Source organism: Eublepharis macularius, chromosome 16 (genome assembly GCF_028583425.1).
Source record: "Eublepharis macularius isolate TG4126 chromosome 16, MPM_Emac_v1.0, whole genome shotgun sequence".
In the NCBI taxonomy this organism is placed as follows: Eukaryota; Metazoa; Chordata; class Lepidosauria; order Squamata; family Eublepharidae; genus Eublepharis; species Eublepharis macularius.
This window is the reverse complement of record NC_072805.1, coordinates 15,585,104-15,602,934: the sequence shown is the minus strand read 5'-3', so window position 1 is coordinate 15,602,934 and position 17,831 is coordinate 15,585,104. Positions and strand designations below refer to the sequence as shown.

At 48.4% G+C, this 17,831-nt stretch overlaps 2 protein-coding genes across 2 annotated transcripts in view; one reads left to right on the top strand and one right to left on the bottom strand.

The window, feature by feature from the left end:
* The first annotated feature begins 1,236 nt into the window (after window positions 1-1,236).
* SS18L2 (SS18 like 2) lies at window positions 1,237-6,077 on the top strand. The gene is made up of 3 exons (XM_055000202.1): window positions 1,237-1,321; window positions 3,645-3,721; window positions 5,399-6,077. Exons 1-3 carry the CDS (start codon window positions 1,253-1,255, stop codon window positions 5,511-5,513), a joined length of 261 nt encoding a protein of 86 aa, XP_054856177.1. The 5' UTR covers window positions 1,237-1,252; the 3' UTR covers window positions 5,514-6,077.
* A 1,188-nt stretch (window positions 6,078-7,265) lies between these two features.
* Window positions 7,266-17,831, bottom strand: part of GARRE1 (granule associated Rac and RHOG effector 1) — an 86,382-nt gene continuing 75,816 nt past the window's right edge. Inside the window, exons 13-14 of the mRNA XM_055000200.1 lie at window positions 16,951-17,029; window positions 7,266-9,747 (exon numbers count right to left, since the gene is read on the bottom strand). Coding sequence (XP_054856175.1) covers window positions 9,427-9,747; window positions 16,951-17,029 — 400 coding nt within the window. The 3' untranslated portion in view covers window positions 7,266-9,426. The remainder of the gene's footprint in view (window positions 9,748-16,950; window positions 17,030-17,831) is intronic.

Sequence of the window (17,831 nt, the reverse complement as noted above, 5' to 3'; positions counted from 1 at the left end):
TAAAAAGCAATTTCGGTCAACCTGGATTCAATACCCATTTAATGATATTTATATATCAAAGCAACGATTCTCTCTCTTGTATATTACATTAGTTCACAGACATACTAGAATATGGCAACCTGCAAACCACATTAATAATACAATCATTCTATCATATATCATGCCTATAGCATATATATCCTATGGAGTATCATACCGATAAAGTGCTAGTGCTTATTGCCATTTAACCGCCATTTCATAATTGTATCATACACACAGAGCTGCTTGTGGATCTTCCATACCAAAAGGGACTGGTGCAATATTTGCTTGATTAATTATTTATTGAGCTTTGGTGAGTCACAGCTCACTTCCTCCAAAGGTACAAAGCTGCCCATCTTGAGTCACGCCATTGCTTGCTCAAGGTCAGCAGCTCTCAAGGGCCTTTCCTCATCACTTCTACCTGATCCTTTTAACTGGAGATGATGGGGGTTGAATGCTGGACCTTCTGAATGCCGAACAGATACTTCGCCACTAAGCCATGACAGAAGAGATTGTTCCAGTAAAGTCTTGTCACAGCAAAATAAAACAGAAACCCAGCGGCACCTTAAAGATTAATAATATTTGTTCCAGTTAGGGTTGCCAACTCTGGGTTGTAAAATACCTGGAGTTTTTTTTGGGGGGGGTGCAGACTGGGAAGGGTGGGGTTTGGGGAGGAGAGGAGCCTCAGCAGGGTATAGAGCCATAGACTGCACCCTCCGAAGCAGCCAGTTTTTCCAGGCGAAGGGATCTCTGTCATCTTGAGATCAGTTGCGATTCCAGGAGATCTCCAGGCCCCATGAAGGATGGCAATCCTAGTTCCAGTACGTGCTTTTGTCTGTTGGAACTCAGCTCCCTTCCTCATGGTCTGTGCCACTTCAGATGAAGGGACATGCGTGTCTTTTTTTGCCTTCATACAAACAAAAAAGAAACAGCTCAGAAAAAACTTCTCTCCACGTTGTACTACGTTTTTAAGATGTGCGTGCGTGTGAACAACATAACCTCGGACGCGTGCGAAGAAGGCCCCGGATGACCGAAGCCTCGGCAAAGCGCACGTCACGCTCTATCCGGGTCTTGTTAAACCTTCTAAATACCCGGATGCAGACAAGCCGCGGCGAAGCTTAAAGAGGCGATGTCAACGCCCGGCCCTTAACCCGGAAGCAGTACTGGCGCCTGACGTCAGAAGTAGCGACCAATCCAGGCGGGTAGCTTCCAGCGTCCTTTGCGCGCCGCCGCCATGTCGGTGGTGTTTGTGCCGGAGAAGCTGCGGAGAAAAGTGGAGGTGACCCAGGAGACGCTGCAGCGGGTGAGCGAGGGCGGGCTGGGCTGGGCTGGGCTGGCCTGGGGGGGGGCGGGGTGAGCGGGGAAGTTGCGTCAGCGTCAGGCCGGCTCTTTCTCCCCGAAGTTCAGGGCGACGTGTTTACCCTCACAACAGCCTTGCGAGGTAGGACAGGCTGAAGGAGAAGGGCTGGACCAGTATTCCGTTGACTGAAGGGCGGAGTAGGGAGTCTCCCTCCTCTCCGAGAAAGGGTGAGGCCGTGAGTCTGACTGGCCCAGAGCCCCCCAGCCCGTTTCATGGAGAGCAGGGATTCGAACCCCGGCCTCGTCGACCCCTTGCGCCTCGCCCTGTTTCTTCCCAAGGAGCTTCATGGCGAAGTAAAGGCCTCCCCGTTTTGGCTCTGACACGCTGAGCACTAGACCACGCTTATGCAGTTGTAAGAAAACTCATACTAAATGGCTTGTAGCGCCAGACCGAGCCCTGGGCAGTCTGAAGTTCTGCTTCTGGCACGAGGAAGCTGGTGCGAGGCTGTCTCCAGCGAGGCTTTGCTTGTCTTCCTCTTGGAACTAGGTGCCCGTTAGGTGCTTGTGATGGGCAAATTACTCAGTATTAAGAGCATTTGCAAATTCAAATAGGTTTGGGTGAGTAAGCAGGCTCTAGTTCCCGGCCTTATTTTAACACTCCTCCACAGCGGTAGACAGTCTGCCTCCCTTCGCTGCCCTCTGCGCCTGCATTGGTTGCTCTGGAGTATTCGGTTGGGAACCAGAAGAGCAAGTACCATAATCTCATGCTTGTGGCGACTGTTGTAGCACTGCAAGGAAGAGACACTTATGGGGCGGTAACAACCGGGCACAGCTTGATGGAGATGGAAGGTCTAAAGCCTACTTGCTTGGCCTACTTTTGTTGGGTCTTGCTCCAAAGGGTCTAAGGGGGGAGCCCTGGATCCAGCGTCTGGCACTTCCTCTCCTCCAAGGCTCCTGTCTACTTCATCTCTCATTCCATGGGCTTTGGATTATTTTGGGGGGGGGAGCAGGGGGGCAGGGAGATCACTAAATATCATTTATAGCCTGCAGCAACTTTATTGCATAGCCCTGTGAATGCCTCTTTAGGACGTTTAAATTCCTTCAAGGTTTTGAGGATTATTTTCTAACAACTCAAAAAGCAGTAACTGTGCACAATGCATCCTTTAGGTTCAAAAACATTGCAAATAAGTGCACAAGCTTTTGACTTCCTTAGGGCTCCACTTCAGAATGAATATTTAACCAATACAAACAAGGGTGGGATAGGAAATGTTTCTAGGTGAGCCATGGTCTTTTCTGCCTTACAAAGGACATATCAGTGCTAGAGGTAGCGCTCAACTAGTACTGACTTATTTGTTCAGAGCGAGAGCCACCACTTACTGCTTATCTGTCCTAAGCTGCCCTTGGGGCAACCTGAAATCCATTTTGCAGCTGGTGGTTTGAATAACTGCAGCTGTACTCCACTTTGCCAAAAAAAAGCACATATTTTGGATATTTTAGGGAGGGCAATGACTCAGTATTAGAGTATTTGTTTTGATAACAGATGGTCCCATGTTTAGTCCCCAGCATTCAAAGGATCCTGGACTACATGTGCGGTGAGAGATTTCTACCTGAGACCCTACCCGGAGCATTGTTGCCAGAGTGAACAGTAGTCTGACTCAATAAAACGCAGCTTCATGTGTGTTCATTTTCCTTAACACATTGAAATATTCACATTGTTGAACATCCAGCCTGAATAAGAGTTCTGGAGAACTTTAGTTTATATATTATTTCTACAGTTAGTCCTTTGAAAAGGTCTTGATGTGTATATAGCCAAGATATTTGTTTTTAAAATCCAAGACCCCTAAAATGCTTGAAAAGCTCACTATATCATGAGGAAGGATATGCCATGGTCAGTGATTCACATGGTCAACGATGTGCAGGCCTTAAGATTCCTGGGTGCCACAACAAAGCGTCAAGAATAGGTGGGATATAATTTTTGTAACCTGTAGTGTTACCTAATGTAGTGTGTGTCCTTTATAAAGAACTTCCCCCACCTAGTTGATGGTGGTAGAGTGCGCCCTCATGTCATAGCTGACGTATGGTGACCCCTAGTGGGGTTTTCATGGCAAGAGACCAACGGAGGTGGTTTGCCATTACCTGTCTCTGCCACCCCGATCTTTGTTGGCAGTCTCCCATCCAATTACTAACCAAGGCCAACCTTGCTTAGCTTCTGAGATCTGATGAGATCAGGCTCACCTGGGCTATCCAGGTCAGAGTCCTCCACCTAGATAACCTTAAAATGAACCTCAGTAGCACACAATGTGACCAAGGACTCTCATGGCTTTTAGCTGCTGGAAGAAAATGATCAGTTGATTCGGTGTATTGTCGAGTATCAAGATAAAGGAAGAGCTGCGGAATGCGTGCAGTAAGTACCTTATTTGATTCACCCATTACGGCTTTGTTCCTTTGAATTTGTTTTATTCACACTACCAACCGTAGTAGTTGCATGACACATGCAAGAATAACTTACTAGACTTGAGCAGTTGCACTGAAATCAGGAGATAAAATATAGTCTGGCCCGTGTGGATGAACCACCCACAAACAAGGCAGGAGTCAACCTTCTCAACTTACTGGGATTCCCAGAGTGTTTAAAGATGGCCTGAGGAAAACTTGCTGTTCCCAAAGATGTGAAATGTTGGGAGGAACATTGTCAGTTAAAGGGCAGGGGATGTGTGTGGGGGATTTTGAGCTGGGGAGAATTGCAAAATTGTTCCCCACAGTACCTCTTGACTCCCACCTCATCTGGAAGGGAAGTGGCTTGTTTGCCCAGGACCTCTGTCCGTTCAGCTTTTGTGTTGGGGAGGATGTTTGGAAGCGTTTACCATAGATGCAATAGCTCTTTCAGCAGTGACCAGTCACTCACCTCTGGGAAACTTGCAAGCAGGCCTCAAAGGCCACCATCTTCTCGTCTATCCCCCACGTTTGAGGGCAGACCACATGCAACACTAGGAGGGCTGGGATTGGAGCTCCCATTTCCTACTCTTAAAATAGCTGAGTGGGGGTTTGGTTCAGATTAGGGTGATGGGGTGGGGTTAACTCTGCCTTTCACCAGAAATCGTCCCATGAAGCTGTTGTTAACTCTACTGGGGGTTAAATGTTTACCCCCAATAGGGAAAAATCAGCTTTGCAAGGCCACCTCATGTTGGGAACACAGTGCATGTTTAAACCACCCCCACCCCCTATATGGCAGTTCTAATCTGACTTGGCCTCACATGCCTGCTGTGTGAAAAGGAAAAAAAATGCTAGCATTGTGTTTCGTTTGGCCCTGATATTTTGAAGCTTGCTGCATCTCACTATGGATAGTCCATTTAACTGTTCTGACCAATAACTGTCGAGGGTATTCTCATTGAATTTGTCTAATCTTTTGTTTTTAACGCTACAGCTAAGCCAAAAGCTCTCTCATCAGACTCTGCACTCACTGTGTGTGGTTTAAAGAGAGCTGCTACCTGTGCTAAACTGCTTGCACCTTTAGCGACTCATCGTGCTATTGGCCACAACCACATCTTGCGGAAAGCTCCATGTTAATGTTCTGTTGAGGGAAGAACTTCCTTCCATCCGTCCTGCCCCCCCCATCAATCTAACCTCAAACGCTACCTGGTGAGAAACCTGTCAGGGCTTCCCACTCTCCCATTTTCCCCTAAATTAAAAAGCTCATCATTATTTATCTGTCCTATGGAAGGTTTTCCACTACTTTAATTGCACTCCCTAGCTCTTTGATATGTGCGACTCCATAGTTTTATATAACATTTCTTTGGGGTAGACGGAACTCACAGCTAGAGGCAGGATTTCTGTTGTTCTGTTGTTCGTTGTATTATACTTCCCTTGAGTCTCATTTGCCGTTTTGTTACCGAATCACCTGTCTTTGATGTAAAGCCAGAAAATCTGTTAACATTTTTTCTTGACTTTCATAGGTCTTGAATGAGCCTTAAAAGACCTATATTCTATAGTGGCAGTTACACACTGGCTAGAGGAGCCACACTTACGTTTACCACAGGGAATCTTCCCCACCACAAACTGTGTCCTTTGGCTTTTTTCAAAATAGGCACCAACACACTCTGCACAGAAATCTGATTTACTTGGCTACTATTGCTGAGGCATCTCCTTTGCCCATCACAGAGAAGACAGCAGACGGTCTCGGAGCACAAATGCCTGCCTAGAGAAAGTATGAAGAAGGAAGTCTGTCTGGAAGAGCCAGGGGGGGGGGTCTAAGCAATACCATGCCATTGGTGCTGACCAGCTGAATCGTGCGGCTTTGTCTGTAAATAAACTTGTATCTCCCCCCCACCCCCACACCGGAAAGAAGTGGCAGAGTACACAGAATTTACTCAGTTGCACCAGGCACGGTATGATGTCTAAAAGAACATGATGAAAGTTTACTAAGCGTGCCTGTTGAATGGACAGAATGGTACTCAGAAGTATTTAGGCTACTCCGTAATCATTGAGAAGCAGAAAATGTTGTGATGTAATAACTTGCTACTGTTTGAAGGATAAGACTGCACTGCAGACATTCAGTACAGGGAGTCATGAAATAGACTAAAAGCAGGCCTGTTCTTATTGACAACTCTTGTATTGGCCTGTTTCTTCAGTGGAATAAATTATGCTGTGCTACCAGTAGAGGGCATCACTAATCTTTTAATATGTTTCCTCTTACAGAAACAGTAATGGTTTTTTATGTACTTAATCTAGCCAGTGTAGTAAATAATAAACCCTTCTGCAAACCTGATTTCTCATTGTAATTTCTTTCAAGCAGCAGGCCCAGGGGGCTCAGCAATGACTTTGTGAACTAAGATACCCCCTAATTTAAGTGACAGCATCTTTCTTAGAAGATGGCAATGAACCAATTTAGCGTAGCCATGTTCTGTGGCTAGGAAGGAGCTGGAACATCCCTAATTCAGAGGTCATAACATTATGCTACTAGTTGGTTGTGGCTCTCCTAATGGGGAAACACACTCTTCCTACAGTGGTGTGTTTCATTCCCAGTTATTTTAAAGCTGCAAAATGGTACCTTTGGCAGCACCTTCTAGAGCAACTACTCCCTAGTAAAAAGCACAGTTGCTAAAAATGCCAGCGTGGTTCAGGAAAGCAATCACTACTGGTGCTTCTCTGGAAAAAGACCCTGCTGGCGGAAAGGAGCCCTTCCTCAGATGTTTAAACAAGCCACCTCTGTCTATGCATTATAGTGTAAAAGGGAGTCTTGCATTAGAAACTAATTCTATTCCTCCACAACCACTACATTCAGAGCTGGATGAGAACTGCAGAATGGCTAGGATGTAATGCTTGAAAATCGTAGCTACAGGCTTGAATAATTACTAAAAATGAACTTTAAAGGATTTATCTTTTGTAAAGCTAGGATCCAAAGAAGTACTTTTACAGGCCTGTGAGTAGCCAAGGAAGAGTTGAAATTTTTCCCTTGGAAAGGAGACTACATGGCTTAGTAGAAAACAGTCCATTAGCACCTTTAAGACTAACCAACTTTACTGTAGCATAAGCTTTCGAGAGCCACAGTTCTCTCCGTCAGATGCATTATGGTTAGTCTTAAAGGTGCTACTGGACTCTTTTTTATTTTGCTACTACAGACGAATACGGGTAACTCCTCTGGATCTATATCGCTTAGTATGCTCTCATACAAGACTTTCTTGGATTGCCGTAGCTACGGATGCTATTTCTCCAATCATGGCCCACAGTATAAGCTTTTACCTCACTGTACTACTGCAGCCTCTTTTCAGTCATCTCTCATTGGTAGATTTAAAAGGGAAGGGGCCACAACTTTCATCTTAGAAGATGCGCCATTTTGAATTTTTGAACACTATTTGTGATTAAAAGAAAAACACGTCTACTGAAGATAATGAATACCTGTCAAAAGTCGCAAGTTATCTTCAGCAGAAACGTTATTTTAACAAGATATAACCTATTATTAAAGGTATATCTTTATTAAAGCAAATAGGTTTTTTGTTTTTACTTACAGGCGCTTTATAATTAAAATACAAAATATACAATTCCAGTTCCGAAGCACGAGCTATTCACAGGAGTGCTGCAACAAGGGCAAGTTGACTGAGCACCAAACCCTTCCGCACTTGGCAGTGTGAAACATATGGCAATTTTTGGGGTGCCAAGTGCACACGAACGTGGAACAATTACCAGCGTTCAGCATAGTTGGAAGCAGAGGATGATGTAGCACCTATGAGACAAACAGATTAACCTGTATTTCCACTTTTCACTCTAATTTTAGAAACTGCCAGTGCTTGCATTTACCACTAAATTGCAAAAGCAGTCCAAATGCTTTTTAGGGAACTTCAAAAAACAAAACAAAAAACCAAGTATTTGTACTCTGATTGGTGGTAAACAACTGCAGTAGCCTTCAGGGTCCAATATAAGTTTTCAATGCCATACTTGAGGAAACTCAAAACCACTTGTTAAATTCACCAATGTTTTAGCAGAAGGTACAGAACATTAACAATTTACAGACGGAAGCCACACAGACTGTGCAAAGCACATGACTGCAAAGTTATGCACAGCAAACAACTGTAAACATGGTAAGGGGGGGGGGTTGGAGGGAACATAGTGACAATATCATAAATACAGGCAACATTGGCATCTTCAACCAGCACAAATAGTAACATTCGAGGCCTGCCAAGGTGGCCCACCGCTACACAAGCAGAAGGAGAGGGGGGCTTTGACCCTCCCCACCCAAACGGTTAGTGTTGTGTATTTTCCATTTATATATAATTTGGTATCTGTAATATACACATGTACTTAGTTTGTAGAAAATGGGAACATAAATGTGCTTTTTCTTCATCAAAAACTATATGCATTTATAACTAATAACCCATTTTACTTGTCAATGTATTAGAATGATATGACTTAAGAAAATATAAAAATAATATTAATACTGTCAAAAACCTTTATACCAGAAAATATTGTGGTTTATAATTACTCTTCCAAAGATGAAATATGAAAATTTAAATAGGTTTTTTATAAAGACTTCTCTTGTCTCAATTAATATACAATGGGATAACTATACATATTTACCTTTTTCAATTTAAGCACCAGTCACTCCCCCAGATCCACTTTGGTTGGAAGGTCGTTCCTAATTCCACAGGTTCACTTATTTAATGGCACATATTGACTGAAAGTAGTTAACTTTAATTCTTAGCACTACAAAAAATAGTGTTATTAAGTTCTCTCTCTTCTGAGCCAGCTCATGTTTACACACTAAGTCTAGCACTGAAATAAGACTTTAAATATTTCCAAGTAGTCTTAACTATTCTTTCATACATTTAAGGAGCACTGTATGGATAATGCCTTTGGCCAAATGTAAAAGTATCAAATTGTGTATTTCAAACACGGTGAGAACCCACAGATGAATACAATCCACCAAGAACACCTTTGTGGGGCTCAAACATAGGTTACAGGTGGATTGGGCCCACTGATTGGCCAGGTCAGGTCACATGCAACCTAACTGGAACAGTTCCAGCTGTTTTGTTTTTTGCATGAATAAAGTAACTGGAAAGATCAGTTTTACAGTTGCCTTTGAACCACTGCTGTCACAAAGAGCTCATGTGGCACATTAACAACCAATGCAGTTTTTTAAAAAGCTTCAGCAGCCTAAGTAACCTGCACGAAGCCTTCCTTTTAATCTTTTGTCAGTTAAAAATCTAAAGATGAGTGTTGAGCAAAACTGACTGCAAGATTTGCTTTAAAGTACTCAGAATTCATTTTAGCAAGAAATGGTAACTATAAATCTATATGAAAAAATAGCTATAAAATACAGTGTTTTCTGTGGTAATATTGTAGCAGGTTTTCTTTTAGCAGGGTAAAAGTTAAGTCCACACGCTTTGAAAGCATCACAGTTTAGGGCTGTTGTGTGTACACCTAATACCTTGGCACCATATGCTCAGCACTGAGAGAGAGAGAGAGAGAGAGAGAGAGAGAGAGATCACCACTAGAAGCTGTCACTCCACAGAACAACCAGAAGACAGCCACCACCGCACAACTGTAAAACAAACAAATGTTCATCACGTTGAAGACTTTGGTCCTCCGCTGCTGTGTCTTGCCTGGAAAACAAAACAGTCAGTACTGATGCATATAGGATGGTCTACGTTCGTGCTTGACTGGGAAAGGTTTAAAGCCCTTATTCATCGGTTTGTGCTGAGACGGCGGCGGCGGCGGCTGCTGCGGTGATTGCTGCTGCTGCTGCGCATAGGCAAAAGTGGAGGAAATCCCTGTCGATGGAGTGCAATCGTTGGCTGTTGACCAAACCGGTGACTGCAGAATCTGCATGGTGTCATCCCACTGGCTGGCAGGGTTACTCATCTGGTACAAAGACATGCTTTGACTCGGCAGTGCGTGCTGCCAAGGGGCTTTAGGAGGCCAGGTTTTGGTTTTATTGTCCTGAAAGAGACAAAGGTGGACATCTGAGCTTCCTTGCAGCTCACCCTCTGTCAGGGCCCAGTTTATCTCCAAGGGCAGGTTATGGCTTTTTCCTCATAGGAGGAACGGCAGTGGGTTGATGTCTGGATGGGAGGAGGCTCAGCCTTGATGATCCTCCCAGCACTCTTTCCTCATTGGTGCAATCTGTTTAGTCCCATGTCACTGAACACGTCTTAGACTGCAGGACATTCCTGCTTTCTCCCACATTACAGTGGGAGCCTACCTGCATACCTCACCTTTTTTGGGATTGCATTAGAACACGAAGTCATAGATTCCAGAGACTGTTTCACAGGTAGTACTTAAGGGGAAAGGAGCAGAAAGAAACGGACCAGCTCCTGCTTGCCACCCTCCTCACAGCTCCGCCTTCACCTATGGGATCTTTTACTGTTATTGTTACCACCATCACCTTTCTGCTTCCCCAGTGCTCACAAGCACTTTCAGAGAAGAACATACCCATCCAAGCCACAGAATAACCTGATACAATCAATCCCTCTTCCATATGCCCTCCACTATGCTGCCACTTGCAGGTGAACAAGACCACCTACCCAGGCAGGTCCCATACCAACACTGGCAGTAGGGAGAAAGCCCAGTCAACCTTACACCCCCTAAAGTAATGATTGCAAATTTAACTAGAATATGCAGTCTTCTGGAAACAAACAAGCAGCTTCAGTAACTTTCATTCCCTTCACTCCAAAGAATTAAACATTTAAGAAACTAGCAAGAATTCTTCTGTCTTAAAACCTCTACAGTGCAACCAAGGGGGAAGAAGAGCAGCAGTCTGGGCTCCAAGCAGCCCAATTTCTTTATATTTTTATAGCTTTGTACGCCATTGCATGCCATTATTGATAGAAAGGTAGGGTAAAAATGATCTAAATAAATGAACTCAATCAATCAATAAATGAACTAAAATTAAGTTTACCACTTTCAAGTTAAAGCACAATTAAGACTGGAGGTGAATTCAGATCACCGTTTTTCAAACATGGCCACAGAAGCCCATCACCAAGCCTACCATTGCCCTTTGTAATTGGTAATTGTCCTAACGGCACGGAAAACAGGGTTAACATACCTGTAACTTATGTTCATCGAGTTCTTCTGTGCTGACACACATGGGACTGCGCAGGCGCAGGCCAGCCGCCGGAGAATTTTCTAGAGCTTCCATGGCTCCGAAGGGGCCGTTTGTCGCGCGCCTCAGCGACCGTTTTCCCGCCCAAACGGTCACGTGATCCTCCAGCGACCAACGGCCCCTTCCCTCAGTTCTCCCTTGCCGCCGCTTGACCAACACACTTCAGCCATAACACCTTAAAAACACCAATTTCCGTTACAGCCAACACAGTATTGTGCATTGGAGTTCACAGCGGGGTAGGAGGGAGGGTTGTGTGTCAGCACAGAAGAACTCGATGAACATAAGTTACAGGTATGTTAACCCTGTTTTCATCTTCGTTCTTCTGTGCCTCCACACATGGGAGTGTACCAAGCTTCACACAATAAGGAAGGCGGGGGTGAAGTCCAACACAATTTTATTAAGCAAACAAGATCAACAATAAATAGATATGCATATATACATCTATGTAAAAATACTGTGTAAGGACACATAAATACTCAATATTTACATATATACACACCCCCAGGTACATATATACACACTTTCACTCAAGGGTACCCAACAGGTACGTCAAGAAAGTCATACCAAAACTCCCTCAGGAAAAGAGGGAGTGTAAGACAGCCTTGGCCACAGATACATCCTGCTCCGCATTGACATCAACGGCGTAATGCCTGACAAAGGTGTCTGCAGAGGACCATGTGGCTGCTTTACAAATGTTAACCAGGGGCACCCCCCTGAGGAGTGCCGAAGAGGATGCTTGGGACCGCGTGGAGTGGGCTCTGACATGAAGCGGGCAAGCCACCCCTGCTAGGGAATAGGCCTTGCTAATGGCCGTCACAATCCACCTAGACAGGGTCTGTGAGGAAGCCCTGTTACCCTTGTCCTTGGCCCCAAAACATACAAACAGGTGAGGACTGGAGCGGAATCCCTTCGTCCTATCCAGGTAATAGGCTAGGGCCCTCTTCAAGTCTAGGGTATGGAGGGCCTTTTCCCCCTTAGAGGAGGGTTGAGGAAAGAATGCAGGCAGTGAGATATCCTGCGAGAGGTGGAAGGCGGACACCACCTTGGGCAGGAACTCAAGGCAGGGACGCAGGACCACCTTGTTGGGATGAAACACAAGAAAGGGAGGGTCAGACCGCAGTGCAGACAGTTCACTGACCCTTCTGGCCGACGTGACGGCCACCAAGAATGCTACCTTGTAGGATAGCATATCCAAGGGGCATGTAGCCATAGGTTCAAATGGAGGCAACATGAGATGTGAGAGCACCAAGGACAGTGACCACCGAGGCACTGGCGCAGACACAGGTGGGTAAAGATTGTACATGCCCTTAAGGAACTGGCGGGATTGTGGGTGAGAAAACACCGTAGCACCCTCAATTCGGGTGTGAGCAGCTGATATCGCTGCCAGGTGGACCTTGAGGGAGGAAACCTTCAAGCCCATACCACGCAAGTGGCACAAATACTCGAATACAACCCCCAAGGGACTGCTGTCAGGCACCACCCCTCTGGCAAGTGCCCAGAGCTCAAACCTGCGCCACTTGGCCGCATAAGCGCGCCTAGTGGATGGCCGACGAGCATTCAGGAGGACCCTCTGTACCTCGTCAGTAAAGCCTATCGGGGAGGAACGATCCGCCAAGCCGTTAGGTGCAGCTGCTTGGGATCGTGGTGGACTAGGCTCCCGTTTAGGAGAAGGTCTTGCCGAGGAGGCAGACTCACATACGTCCGTTTGGACATCCGCAGGAGCTTCGGGAACCAAACCTGCCGTGGCCAGAAGGGGGCCACTAGGATGCAGTCCGTCCCGTCCTCCTCTATCTTGCACAGGACCCTGGGAATCAAGGGGAACGGAGGAAACATGTAGTGCAAGCCCTGCGTCCACGTAAACTGGAAGGCATCCCCAATAGAGAGGGGGTCGCTCCCTGCCCTGGAACAGAACGTGTGGGCCTTGGTGGTCGCCGCAGTGGCGAACACATCTATCACTGGATGACCCCACATCTGGAAGATCGGCCCAACGTACTCTACGTTCAGTTCCCACTCGTGTTCCAGTAAAGGGACCCTGCTGAGGGCATCTGCCCGGGCATTGTCTGACCCAGCCACGTGTATAGCACGGAGCGACACGCCGTTCTTGATAGCCCACTGCCAAGTGAGTGTGGCTTCCCGGCACAGGGCCATGGACACTGTGCCCCCCTGCTGATTCACGTAGTACATGGCAGTCGTGTTGTCCGTCTGCACCAACACCTGACGATTTCTCAGCAGTGCTGTAAGAGACACAAGTGCGAAACGAATGGCCCTTAGTTCAAGCACATTGATATGGAGGGTCTTTTCCCTGTCAGACCAGACATCTTGCACAGCCACATCACCACAGTAAGCACCCCATCCCATCAGAGAGGCATCAGTGGTAACCGTGATGTCATGGTGTTGATACCCAAAAGGGGTCCCTCTAAACAAGTTGTCATCAGACAGCCACCAGTCCAAGGAGGAGAGGATGACCCTCGGGATAGAGAATTTGAGGGACGGAGGGTGCAGTAGAGCATCGTACCTCCGCACAAACCAGTTCTGGAGAGGGCGCATACGCAGCCTAGCGAAAGGCACCACAGAGGTGGCCGCTGCCATATGCCCTAGTAAGCACTGGATAGTGCGCACAGACTGGAACCGGTTCCTTTTAAACATGGACACTAGACCCCTTAGGGACCGAGCCCTCTCCAAGGGGAGCAGGGCCTTACCCTCCACAGAGTCCAAAAGTGCACCAATGTAGGACACCTTGCAGTTGGGCACCAGTTTGGATTTCTCCAAGTTCACCAGGAGCCCCAGGCGTTGGCACGTGCTAAGTACCAAGCCAATGTCCTGCACCAGCCTAGACACTGAGTCAGCCACGATGAGCCAGTCATCGAGGTACGGAAAGATAGTACAACCTTCTTCCCGTAGGAAGGAAACCACAGGGGCCACACATTTAGTGAACACTCGTGGGGCAGTGGACAGGCCAAAGGGGAGCACCTTATACCGGAAAACCCTTTGCCGGTAAACAAAGCTCAGGTATTTCCTGTGCTCCTTCCGTATGCCCACGTGAAAGTATGCGTCTTTTAAGTCAAGAACCGCAAACCAATCCCCCTGTTTCAGCAAGGCGATCACCGCCGCCAACGTTACCATTTTGAATTTGGTCACCTTGAGGAAGGCATTAAGGCCCCTCAGATCTAAGATGGGACGTAAGCCCCCACCCTTCTTAGGGACCAGGAAGAACCTAGAGAAGAAACCCTTTACAGAGTCGTCATAGGGCAATTCTTCCACAGCACCCTTGGCCAAGAGCGACACGATCTCCGCATCCAGCTCGGCCATAGTGTTATTGACAGCTGTCAGGGGTGAACTGCATCTAGGCAGCTCAACAAACTCCAGCCCGTACCCCAGTTCAACAATAGTTAAGACCCATGAGTCAGATGTTATTGACTCCCACTCAGAGAGGAGTGGACTAAGTCTGTCCGAAAAGTTCAGGGATACGGCTGGCGTGACCTGTCAGTACTGCCTCCCGGCGCCCTGCTGTTCTTTCTGCAGGGCCGGTTGCTGTGCCTGACGAGGTTTGAAGGGCCGACGCCTCCTCTGCTGTTGTGCGGGAGGGTAGGGCCGCTGCTGGTAGGCAGGATACTGATGATAGCCCGGCCGCTGCTGTTGGTATCTGCCCTGGTAGTGGTAAGGGCCGGACCGGGGAGCGTACCGTGACCTGGAGGAGGGCTTGTCCGCTGGAGCCAGACCCAAGGACCGCGCCGTCTGCCTGTCCTCTTTTTTCTTTTTCAGGGTCTCGTCGGTCGATTTGGAGAACAGCGAGTCCCCTTCAAAGGGCATGCTCTCCACCCTGGAACGCACCTCCTGGGACAGGGCCGTAGACCGCAACCAGGAGTGGCGCCTGAGGACCACCGCCGACGCCATCCCTCTAGCAGCAGTGTCAGCAGCGTGGCTCCCAGCGTTCATCTGCTGCTTAGACAGCCTCACAGCCTCCGTCTGTAGCAGGGACACCACAGCCTTCTGCTCAGGAGGGAGGTCCCGGGTATAGGATGCCAACTTCTCCCAGAGGTACAGCTGGTACCCTGCCATGATGGTCTGGTAGTTGGCAATCCTCAGACCCAGCGAAGCGACGATGTATTGGCGCCTGCCCATGGCATCAAGCTTCTTGCCCTCTTTATCGGCAGGCACCGAGGAGTGACCCGATCGTCGGGGGTTGAACTCCTCTGTGACCAAGGAGGAAGGTGGAGGGTGTTTCACCAACGCCGGCCAGGTGCCCTGCTTGATCTTGTAAAGCTGCTCGATGCGCTTGGACGTTGGAGGTTGATCACAGGGCACCTGCCACACCTTCTCCACAATCTCCTCAATACCCTCGAGCATGGGGAAGCCTACGTACGCCGGATTATCTCCATAGATACGTTTGAGGAGCTTGTCCTTGGTCTGGGGAAGTGCCGAAGAGATGTCCATCTCGAGAGCCTTGGCCATCCTTGCCATCTGATCGGCGTAGATGCGGAGGTCCTCGAATGGCGAGTCCGCAGATGCCACTAGCTCCTCAGCCGGCGATGGTTCGGACCAGGACTCCGACTGGTAGCCGCCAAAGCTCTCGACATCCTCCTCATCGGAACCGAGCTGGGATTCCGGAACCTGGAGCGGAGGGGGAGCCCACGCCGACCTCGACGTCGAAGGCCTCGGTTCCGACACGGAGAAGCCCGCAGGTGCCCCCTCCCATTGGCAACGGTATGGCGAGGGGAGGTAGGAAGCTTGCCGATGCCGGGACGCAGTGGACCGGACTGATCGGACACTGTCCCCGGAACCATGCCGCTCACGACCGACCAGAGGTGGAGACGGACGGACAGGCGACGGACGGCTCCGACGAGGAGATGGGCTCGGTTCCAGCCTCGGCGACCGAAGGGCAAGCGATGGTCGGCTCCGACGGTGCGGGCTCGGCTCCGGCCCCGACGAGAATTCCGCGGGCACCGTCTCGAAGGCCATCGGATCCGGCACCTGCACGGAGATGTCCTCTGGCTCCGGGGAGCCCAGATGAGGGGAAGGCGTGTGAGGAAGCACGATGACCTCCTCCTGAGGAGCGGGACGCGGCGACCGATGGTGCTTGGTCTTTTTCTTCTTCTTCGGTGGTTCCGAAGAAGAACTCGGAACCGACGCGCTCCTCGCCTTCGAAGGGGACCTCGGCTTCGACCTCTTAGGCTTCGTCGGAACCGATCCGGCCGTCGGTTCCGACCGGGGACTCGGTACCAGGATCCTCGGTTCCGAAGCTGGTCTCGGATCCGACCTGGTAGATGAAGCGCTACGGGGCGGCCGCACCGGTCCCTGCGCTGGAGAGGCCGCTCTCGACGCCGAGGTACTCGGGGGACGCGGTTTCGACCCCGACCTCGCGGAGGCCACTGAGCCAGCTCTGGAATGCCGTTCGGCAGAGGGGCTTGGGCCGGCCTTGGAGGAGGGCAACGGAGCGCCTCCGGACATGACCTTCTGCCACAGGGAGGAATTCAATCGGGCCTTGCGCTCCTGCCGGGCCTTGCTGGTGAAGCCCTGGCAAATTTTACAGGCCGTCACATTATGGGTCTCTCCCAAACAGAACAGGCACAGTTCATGGCCATCGGTTTTGGCCATTTTCGTGTGGCATTGGAGGCAATGCTTGAAGAGAGCCTTTGAGGCCATCTTCAGGGGCACGCGAAAGGAAGGTCAAAAACAGTCCGAGTCAAATTACCGAGTCCACAACAATGTCCAAAACGAGATCCGAAGAATAGTCGAGGTCACGAAGTCCGAAGTCAAAAGCCAAGCAATCAGTCAGAATAAAGCACGAAGCACAAAAAAGCACAGAGCAACGAAGCTCACGTTCTCTCCAAGCGGCGGCAAGAAGAGAACTGAGGGAAGGGGCCGTTGGTCGCTGGAGGATCACGTGACCGTTTGGGCGGGAAAACGGTCGCTGAGGCGCGCGACAAACGGCCCCTTCGGAGCCATGGAAGCTCTAGAAAATTCTCCGGCGGCTGGCCTGCGCCTGCGCAGTCCCATGTGTGGAGGCACAGAAGAACGAAGATGAACAGCTTGTTACTTACCTGATTATGATCATCCACTGTAGAAAGGAGTGGTGGGGATGGAAGCGTGGTGGGATCTTGCTCGCCACTGCTGTGTTTTCTGTGGGGATATTTATTCAATGAGAAAATATGGTTTGTTAACCCGATCAGCTAAAAGACAGAGTTTTAGGACAACCAAGGTAGGAAAAATACTGTATTCAGTATGTCGAAATATCTTTATAATACACAAGGAAGAGGGAAGGGTGATGGTAATTCCCCCCAAATAACTGAGAGCTAAGGATGATTCTGACACGACATACAATGCTGACACAGTGCTCTCGCAGCTATGAGAGGTCATGGGCTAAAACACACTCTTGATCACAGCACTCAAGGACTGGGAGTCATTAACAGTCAAGTTTTGCGCATCCACAACACCCCAATATTTAATGCTGTATTCTTCTCAAAAGAAATGCAGAAAGACCGGGCCTTGGTGTGCTCCCTAGCTTCAAGCTTTTGCACCGGCATATGCTGCCCGAAACTCACACAAAGAAGCCCTTCATCTCCAAAACGTTGATAGAAATACCATGGAGAAGTTGTGTTGTGTTTCAAAAACAAAACTACTTTATCTTTGGCCTGTGGCAATGATGAAATTATTCCAACATCTCAAGAAGTTGCCCACCTTCCTAGAACAGAGCGGATGTTACAGGAAACAGCACTCAGGAGAGTCACTGGTGTAGCCATTGAGTAGCATTAGAGACTCAAAAGTTGATTTTCTGACTGGTGTTTCACAGCAGCGTGTGCATGCAACTGGGAACTGAGCCTACGTGTATAACAAGATCAGGCCTGCATCTTCAAACGTATGTTTGACACAAATATATGTGCCTCCTTCCCCATGATCTAGAACAGAGTATAGGAACAGGCTT